This window comes from Lytechinus variegatus, chromosome 13, assembly GCF_018143015.1.
Source record: "Lytechinus variegatus isolate NC3 chromosome 13, Lvar_3.0, whole genome shotgun sequence".
NCBI classification, from domain to species: domain Eukaryota; kingdom Metazoa; phylum Echinodermata; class Echinoidea; order Temnopleuroida; family Toxopneustidae; genus Lytechinus; species Lytechinus variegatus.
Window position 1 is genome coordinate 12,791,509 of NC_054752.1, and position 10,216 is coordinate 12,801,724.

Consider the following 10,216-nt stretch of genomic DNA (forward strand, 5'->3'; position numbering starts at 1 on the left):
ATATCTTGTGAAAACAGTCATCATGAATATTCATTAGGTGGGCTGATGATGTCACATTCCCACTTGTTCTTTTGTATTTTATTATATGAAATTAGGTTTATTCAAATCTTTCCCTCCGAGAACTAAAGAAACTGGATTGACAACTGATTTAGTGCATTAGATATTTTTTGCTGCAACTTATTTCATTATAAGGGAGACATATTATTCACACACGTATGAAATAATGAACAAAATATGATTTTATTTAATAACATATGAAAACGGGAAGTTGGAATGTGACATCAGCAGCGCACCTAATGAATATTCATGACGACTGTTTTCACAAAATAATGCTAAAGTTTAAACTTTAATAACTTTATTATTTGTTATCCGATTTTGATGAAATTTTGGACATTTTGCTCAGTGAATTCTACTCTATGTATTATGAAATGAATACTTTCAGCCCGGACAATCCCTTTAAGCAGCTTCCAAAACCCTACTAAATTATCATTATGAACACTTGTTTTACGAAGCATTTTTTTTGGGGGGGCATTGACAACTCGTTGAAACAAAGTATTTTTTTCAAAGCTTATTTTCTTTAACCAACTAGTTGTGTGCCCGGCTGGTACTTATTATTACGTGCTTCCAAACACAACTGAAGCTGTGTGTGGGTATTGTCCATTACACACCTACCAGGATCAAGATGGCCAAGATGACTGTATTCCATGCCCTTCAGGTTTGATAACAAATGATCCAGGAGCTAATGACATCCACTTCTGTATAGGTAAGTTCATGAGGAACCGTAGAACATGTATATACTTTATATCTGTAAAAAAAAAACATGCTTCTGACAGTCTTAACGTCGTCGTTCAAAAGACAAATGGCTATTTTTCTTGAATAACAGTAAGTTCTTTAAATTACTGCTTTTCATGAAAATGTAAATATTGTGGACCTTGCTTTTTAAAGTTCCTCAGCTACGCATCATGCAATTATCGGTGAAAATGACCAGCGAGGAAGTCTCACAATTATGTTTCAGCAGAAATAAAAGGGGTACGCCAGGCGAAAATGATATGGTTTGAACAGATATCAGACAAACAAAACACTCAATACACCCATTACTTGAATAAGATAGCATAATATTTCCGAATATTCTGATTTGTTATAGAGCCATGTCCAGTTGGTCATTACCAAGATGTTTGGGCTGATTCTAATGAGACGGTGTGTATCCAGTGTCCTTATGATTCCTATCAAAATGAAACTGGAAAGGAAAGCTGTGTACCCTGCCCCGATAAGTATGTAACTCTTGAACAAGGATCAACAAGCTCGTCTGATTGCGTCGGTGAGTTAATCTGTTTACTACGGAATTATGTGATTCCCACACTGTAAAAAATTGTGGTGTTAAAACTGACACCAATTGGTGTTAATAGAGGACCACACCTTGAGGTGTTAAAATAACACCCTAGAGATTGAACATAACACCTAAGAGTGTAAATGTAACAACCATATGTGTTGTAATAACACCTATAGTTGTAAAACTAACACCACCAATTTAACACCGGTGTAAAATAAATGGTGTGGTCCTCTATGTACACCGGTTAACACCACAGTTTTTGCTGTGCATGTGCTTTGTAGAGGGATCACCCGGTTTTAGAAAGGAAGGGGGGCAGAAGCCCCAGCCCCCCTCTACCGCGACCCCTGATTACTATAAAAAAATACTTAACGGAAAGTCAAGTTTTATTTAGTGATGTCTTATTTTCAAGACCATGAAGATATTGAATAATTTGGGGATTATTGGCCTTGAGCGAAATAAGGTCATGCGCAAAATATGGACTCGAGGCAAAACATCGATCGTTTTATTGTCTCACCTGCGAAGCAGAGTGAGACTATAGGCGCCGCTTTTCCGACGGCGGCGGCGGCGGCGGCGGCGGCGTCAACATCAAATCTTAACCTGAGGTTAAGTTTTTGAAATGACGTCATAACTTAGAAAGTATATGGACCTAGTTAATAAAACTTGGCCATAAGGTTAATCAAGTATTACTGAACATCCTATTAGAGTTTCATGTCACATGACCAAGGTCAAAGGTCATTTAGGGTCAATGAACTTAGACCATGTTGGCGGGATCAACATCGAAATCTTAACCTGAGGTTAAGTTTTTGAAATGTCATCATAACTTAGAAAATATATGGACCTAGTTCATGAAACTTGGACATAAGGTTAATCAAGCATCACTGAACATTTTGTGCAAGTTTCAGGTCTCATGATTAAGGTCAAAGGTCATTTAGGGTCAATGAACTTTGGCCGAATTGGGGGTATCTGATGAATTACCATCATAACTTTGAAAGTTTATTGGTCTAGTTCATTAAACTTGGATATTATAGTAATCAAGTATCTCTGAACATCCTGTGCACGTTTCAGGTCACATGACCAAGGTCAAAGGTCAATGAACTTTGGCCGAACTGGGTGTATCTGTTGAATTACCATCATAACTTTGAAAGTTTATGGATCTGATTCATGAAACTTGTACATAAGAGTAATCAAGTATCACTGAACATCCTGTGCGAGTTTCAGGTCACATGATCAAGGTCACAGGTCATGTAAGGTCAATGAACTTTGGCCATGTTGGGGTTTTTTGTTGAATAACCATCATATCTCTGTAAGTTTATTGGTCTAGTTCATAAAAAGTGGACATAAGAGTAACCATGTATCACTGAACATCTTGTGCGAGTTAGAGTAGTATTCAAAGTCAGCACTGCTGCTATATTGAACTGCGTGGTGCAGGTGAGACGACCAGAGGCATTCCACTTGTTTTCTTATTGATTTGTACATCTCTATTTGTACGTCTTTATTCAATATTTCTCCACAACGCATATAAACAAATGCAAAATGTATGTGATACATCAAATTCAATATCATTCATATAAACAATACATAATTTAAATAAGCTCGATGTGCCTCGATTCATCAAGATATACAATAAACTAGTTTTGTTGCATGTGCATTGTTCGTTCTATCTCATGCTGATACTTTAATTTCTTTTAAAATGATGAGAATGATAAGTTTCCTTTTAAACATTTAGTTGAAAAGATATAATATTTGGCATATAAAATATCAAAATTAAAAGAAGAATTTCCAGCTGGTATGCCAAATACAAAGTCATTAAAAGATAATTTTATTTCACTTTAAAGAGTGTATTTTTCAAAATCATCTAAAAATCGACGAGTAAGGGGACATTCCCAAAATAAATGAGCAATAGTTTCCGTGTGTGCTGAACAAAAGGAACATAAATCAGAATGTGATATACCAACAGTTTTCAAGTACTTGTTAACACCAAGAATATTATGAAAAATTTTGTACTGAAAATATCTAAACTTTGCTAAAAAAGTACATTTAAAAGGAATCATATAGATTTTGTCCCAAGTAACGATTGGATCTGAAACAATACTTTTCCATTTGTTTTGTGAAATAGGAATTTTAAAAATTTTCTCAACACACGTTTTATGAATATATTTACACACTCTTGTTACCTTGCGTATGTTATATTTACCAATTTCCTCTTGGTAATTCACTTTTTTTAGGAGGTACTTTGCAAACCATTTTTCATTCAATTGGCATGGCAAATATAACAGAATAATAATCAAGAAAATTACAATGAATATCAAACTTACAAACAAAATCAGAATGTGAGAGAAGGTTAACATCCTGCTTCAACAAATGATTTGTACATCTTATTGATTGTTGCAACCTTAATATGAAGATAATGTCACCTTTCTTGTGTTCTAGCTCTGTGTAATGCTGGGCATTATGTTGATCTTTCAAACGAGACCAATCCACAATGTCCTCCGTGTCCACTCAACACATTCATGGATCTTGATTCGCATCAAGAACAAGAATGTTCGCCATGTCCGCAAGGAATGATAACCACCCAGAATGGAAGTTCTCAAAGTATTGACTGCCTCGGTAAGTGTAATGCACATACATCTACTATAGGGGACATTAAGAACCATTTGATACAGGTCATGAACAGGACTTAACTTCAAATAATTCGAACCCGTAAAAAGAGCAGTGTGTTCTTATTAACTGATCAGAAAACGGGAAACACAAGCTGATATTTATTTCATAAATACCTACTGGCCGAAAAGGGGAAATTTCGAGAATTGCTTGTACGAGTTCATCATGAACTTAATATCTTACTAAACAAAAAACACAATCGCAAAGTTAAACTCGGTCACATTATTATAATGCCGCGAAAAAGGTTGTTTGCGGGATACAATTCCCACTAAATGAGTATGGAGGCGCGATAGCTCAGTCGGTAGAGCGCGGGATTCGTATTCCGGTGACCCGGGTTCGATTCCCACTTGGTGTGCTAGTGCCCTTTGGTAAGGCATTAATCCTCAGTACCAGGTCCTTCGGAGGGGACCTAAAGCCGTCGGTCCTCTGGTTGCTTGCTTACAAGCATTCATGCTTTCTTAGCAATCAGGTAAAAAAATCACCACCAATCAATCAATCAATGAGTAAATTTTGGAAAATCTGTTCTTCTGTTTCTTTGATGTAGTCGTGTGTCAGCCAGGGACCTATTTAGACAGTTCCACATGCACTCCATGTCCTTTAAACACCTACCAGGACCAGATCAGTCATCGTGAAAGTTCGTGCACCAATTGTACTGGAGATCTTGTTACTTTCCACGAGGGGTCAGAAAATCAACAAGACTGTGAAGGTAATGATATTCATTCGAAGGTTTTGAAATTATCACTGCCAAATACGTCTTTGAAGAAGACAGAAAGAGCAAGAAAAAGGGAGAAAATTTCTGGCAATTATGGCACTAACTCATTCAAAATACATTTTGAATAGGTATATATTTTAGTTGCTTTAAACTCCGGTGTAGAAGAATTATTTACATAACGATGGGCTGGTATTCCAAAGTGAAGTGGCAGCATGCATGGGTAAAGGATCGTTCTCCATAAAATTTGTCTGAAATCTATGACAATGTAAAAGATCCTGAAATTTAAATGAAAATTAAATTGTGAGGTGGTACGTATTATAAGATATTTTGGAGCCATTGCTTGGAGACACAAACGAAACATAACTGTATCATCGGCATTATACATGCAAGATAATCCATTACACCTTATCACATCATATGAGGGACATGAGAACATGGAAAATAAAACCGGACCTACCACCGAGCCTTGGGGTACACCAATATGAAGTACGTGAACTGAAGACTCTGACACATATACTCTAGCTCTCTTGTCTATGTGTCAAATATGATTCAAACAACATATACCTGCCAGTTGTCTCAATTTCTTTTATTCAAAAGAATTCAATCAAGTGACCAGCGAAATAAATAAAAATTATTCTGGTGGAAAAGGAGTGTTTGCAGATAAATAGGGAATGATGATCATGGCGTTTCAGTCTCATTTGGTGTCTTTTTCTAATACACTGTCCCACATGTGCTTAGCTGTGTTGGGTTGATTTTCAATGTGATCATTTCATGATTTCACACAATTATATAGATGTAAATATAAACCATATCTAGATCATGAATAGTATCGTGACATTTAATCTTGATATATTTTAACTTAAAAAAAACATCGATTGCTGCAACTACAGATAATATAAGCTTCTCTGTAAGAGCCACCTCAGAGGGCAGCTATTCATATTATCAAATAAATAATAAACACAATTTTTTTTTCTCGATCATTTCAATACAATATATTTTGGGCCGTTATGGCTTAACCTATGAATGTACATTTGAACTTAGGTTTTCAATGGCATTAAATGGAAACTGTTTTATTCTTTAACATAAAAATAAAGAATTTCCGCTCAGCGACATACAGAGGACTCGAGAACAGAATAAAGTAATTGCCGAATATCCGTCAAACTGCAAAGAACTAAGATGTCTTTCTTGTAATTTTGTTCTCTCTCAAAACAGATATATGGAGAATACGGGTGGAAGAATCAATGACGTTATTTTCAATGTTATTATGAAATAGTTACTTTTATAACGAAATATCTCTAAAGTGAAAAAAAAACCTTACAGTATGAAAATCATTATGCATGTACTCAAGGGAAATTTAAACAGCAATTCAATCCTTGACTTTGGGTTAACGATGCATTAGCTTTGTATCGATATTTAAATGGTAAATACAATTAGTTCAAATGCTCTCTTAAGCCATTATTTCATTAATTCAACTTCCTTGTTTTTTTTTTATTAACAGAAGAGCCGGATGAGACAGAGGTCAGCAAAGGTCGACATGTTGCCATCATTTCAGGCAGTTTAGCTTCTGTCATTGTTGTTATCATTCTTGTAGTGACTGCTGTGTATTGCGTGAAAAAGATGCAGCAAAGGTACGTATTCCATTGCACAGTACGCTCTTACATGTTGTCATTTCAAAAGTTATTTTGATTGAGTCTTAATATTGAAGGACAGAATAAACTTTTCAGAAATTTTATTTTTCCTTTGTTATGTTTTACATGCTGGTACACCAACCAGAGGACTCATTTGTGACACTAGTCGCTCATGCATAATATATCCATGTCCAAAATGGTTAAAAACAAGTTTAAGCTTCACGAAATGTTAAATCTATATTAAAACTGGAAGTTCTGCTCAAAGTTATTCACGCACCAACAGCGTATATTTGTGTTCACATGCACTGCTGACTGTACACACTAAGAAATGTTTGAACCGTAATTAAGCACTTGTACCAACCTTTAGGGGTGTAATCTTGCACCCTAAAGTGGCAAAAGGTGAAAAATGCACCTTTTATCATTAAATGCACCAAGAAATGCTCGCTTGCACCCTAATAGGTGCAAATATGAACCTGTTAAGGTGCATAGTACTTGACATTAAAAAGGGTTCAAATTTGAACCTTTATCACATTGTTCAATTTCGCACCCTATAGGGTACTTAACATAGCTAAATGCACCCTCAAATGAGCATAATTACACTCATTAGCACCCATTTGGGTGCAGCTATTGTACCAACCCAGAGGGTTCTAATTTGATCCCCATTTCTTAGTGTGTAAGCTGAGGATGTAATACTATACTTTCAGTGTGCAAAGTCTCTTGTCAGGATGTTTAAAGCACATTTAAACCACTCCCTACATACTAGTGATAGAGGTTCAAATTTGATATCTGCTGATTGGTACAATTGCAGCACCCCAAGGGGTGCTAATGAGTGTCAAAATTATGCTCATTTGTGCATGCCTGCAAGCATGTCAATGGTGCAGTTCGCTTTATTAAAGGGGAATCCAGCCCTGGCCATAAAATGTTGTGTTGGGAAGAAGAAAAATAAATTAAACAGAATGGCGAAAGTTTGAAAGAAATCGGACAAGCGATAAGAAAGTTATAGCTGATTTAAAATTGAGATCACTAATAGTATGTAGATTTCAAATTGGCAACTGGGTAAGTAAATTATGACAAGGGGCAAGGACAACTTTCCCATAGGCCATGTACTTTATTATCAGGGATTTGTGGTTTTCTCCTAAGTACCTATTCCCCTGGGGCAGTAATCTAAATATAATCCTGGTAGTATATTGTTTTATGTCCTCATGAAAGAAAAATGTAATTTGAAATAAAACTTTTGAGAAAAATGACATTTTAGCCATAATATGTATTGGAGTACATGGAAGAGTAGTCCTTGCCTTACATCACTATGACATCCCATATGCGGCCAATTTGAAGTCTCCATGGGTATAGTGATTACCAATATTTACAACTTTTAAAAATTCTTAACTTTCTTGTTGTTTGTCCAATATTGTTCAAACTTTCAGTTATCAACTTGTCTGATTTTTCTTTTCCTTATAAATACAAGTTTTTATTTGGGTTGGATTCCCCTTTAAATATTTACCCTATCTATTTTTGTGCACCTTTTTTTTTTATTCAGAATGAAGGTTGGAGACGAGTCGGTTGAGATGGAGAAGGTTGAAGCAGCACGTGCGGTTCGAATGAACAACTATACAGCAGGCATGTCAGAGTAAACGACAACTGCAAATGTTGAATATCGGACAGTTGCAGACATTGGCCGTGTACATATTCTGAAGTCGGGTTTTATCTAAACTCTGGTTAAAAGTTGTGGTTTAACTATGGATAGCCAAGTGTGACGTCAATCCCTAACAATATAATTTCATTGTATCAGATAATGTGCCTTTCGAATCATTCTAACTGTAAGGGATGGACTAATAAGATATAGTTGTCATCATCGGTAAAAGATCAGGGAAGAGCACATAAAATATAAGAAACATGCAATAATGAATATTTCTTGACATGTGACTTCCCATAAGTTCAGCACAAAGTTAAACTTATGTTCTCAATTAGGTCCGACTTCAGAATAACATGAAGACTTTTTGCTTAAATCCTTATAAAAAAAACAATGACACAATCGGCCTACGACTCGAACACAAAATCAAAGCAAATACCGTTAAAGTTTTTTATTAAAGAACAATATGAAGAGCAAGACTAAGAAATGTAATACACAGTAAATATACATTTTTAGGAGTTTGCAGGTATATGCAGCAGGAGGTTTGGTGTTTTTATTTTGCTTTTATGTTTCCAATGCCGATGCTAGGGGTAGGCTATACATACGTATGAGTCAAAATATCTCGTTCTGTGATATACTTATAGGGAAGAGTTTATAGACATGATTGTGTGTGTGTGTGTTTGAGATTGAAAAACTGTATTTTTAACATAATTTTTAGATACCGAAGTCCCGGGCCAAAATCTGTTAGTTATATACCGTTTTCCCACGAAATTACGCATTTTTTCAAAATTGACATAACTTTTCATTTTTTGCATACCTCCTAGGCCTAGTTCCAATGTATTTGAAGTTAAATTTGTAATGTCTTTATTAGTGTTTTGGGGTCAAGCATAACTGAAAGCTCACCTTATAACTTTTCCCAAAAAATTTCTGTTGAAAAAAAATCCCTTTTTTCTCTCCAAGATCTTGCAAATCACAGGGATGGGGTAGAAAACAATAACCTACATGGATCCATCCTATCTTGGATGGAACACTGTACTGCTATGAATATGTAACTTTTCATAGTTATTAGTAGGGCCCCAGCTACACAATGTGACCAAGAATGTCTTAATGCAATAGGTGATCCATGCATTTGAATATATAAATAAATAAATAAGATCAGGATAAAAGGATAAAAGAAATTTTTTTAATGTTAAAATGTTGGGCAACATTCTGTTCACTTTTGTTTAGTAATGTATGTTGGTAATTACATACATGTATATTCTGGGCAATTGTAATAAGAACTAATAACCCAATTATTAGTTCTTATTACACAATTTTGGCAGATTTTAACCAATAGTCGTGTGGACAGTGTGTAGCCCATGCAGGGTTGGTTAAAGTTGGGCATTTTCTGCCCAACTATAGAGTATGCGTACAATTGGCAAGTGGCAGTGGAGCTTTCCTCATTTTTGAAAACTTATTTCTAGTTGAAATTTTTGACAAAAATAAAAGCAACGCCCCCAAACGGTGTATCAAATCCTTCCATTTCTGTTCAACTAAAGAATACATAAGCGATAAAAAGCATTAACTAACAAAGAAATCATATTCGTATCAGTTTAGTCGCCTTTACTCAGTGAAGCTTTTGCTCCAAAGAAATTAGCCCCACCTTCGATTTTCGGTAGAAAATTGTAAGCAAAAAAAAAAACGCTGTAACGGTGTATCAAATCCTTTCAATTCAATTATAGAAGGCATAAATAATAAATACTAAGAAATAATGATGCTATTGAAATCAGGTCAATCGCTTTACTCACTTACTTCAAATAATAAATAGCCTACTCTCAAAAAGATTAGTGTATGGTAGACAAAATTAGGTCTATAGTATTTCATTATCAATACCTTTATTCTTTAATTGATACTAATATTTTGTTTACATAAAAACCACATAAACTCCAGGTTCCCTATGCAAGGACACGATTTCTCCAAACATCTTTTTATCCAGACGCTATCAGGCTGTGGAATTCATTACCACCTGTCGCTGTCAACTGCACTTCATTGGAGCCTTTCAAGTTGAAGGTGCAGTGTGTCAAGCTTTAAGCTTCAGTCTGGTTTTTTAGCTGCACATAGAGTCCATTGTAGAATTTTTTTTACTTGCACTGTACACTCAACACTTGACAAGCACAAGGTACGATAATACGCCAGTGGCGGACTGTACCAGACTGGAAGAAGAAGGATCTATATACATGTTTGCATTAAAATGCAAAAAGCTCTTTCTTGCGTTCTAC

The 10,216-nt window shown here is 35.4% G+C and overlaps 1 protein-coding gene across 1 annotated transcript in view; it reads left to right on the forward strand.

The window, feature by feature from the left end:
• Positions 1 to 8,612, forward strand: part of LOC121425924 (sushi, von Willebrand factor type A, EGF and pentraxin domain-containing protein 1-like) — an 85,520-nt gene extending 76,908 nt beyond the window's left edge. The window contains exons 53-58 of the mRNA XM_041622032.1: positions 590 to 763; positions 1,145 to 1,318; positions 3,761 to 3,937; positions 4,533 to 4,694; positions 6,199 to 6,328; positions 7,866 to 8,612. Coding sequence (XP_041477966.1) covers positions 590 to 763; positions 1,145 to 1,318; positions 3,761 to 3,937; positions 4,533 to 4,694; positions 6,199 to 6,328; positions 7,866 to 7,959 — 911 coding nt within the window. The 3' untranslated portion in view covers positions 7,960 to 8,612. The remainder of the gene's footprint in view (positions 1 to 589; positions 764 to 1,144; positions 1,319 to 3,760; positions 3,938 to 4,532; positions 4,695 to 6,198; positions 6,329 to 7,865) is intronic.
• The last annotated feature ends 1,604 nt before the right edge of the window (positions 8,613 to 10,216 follow it).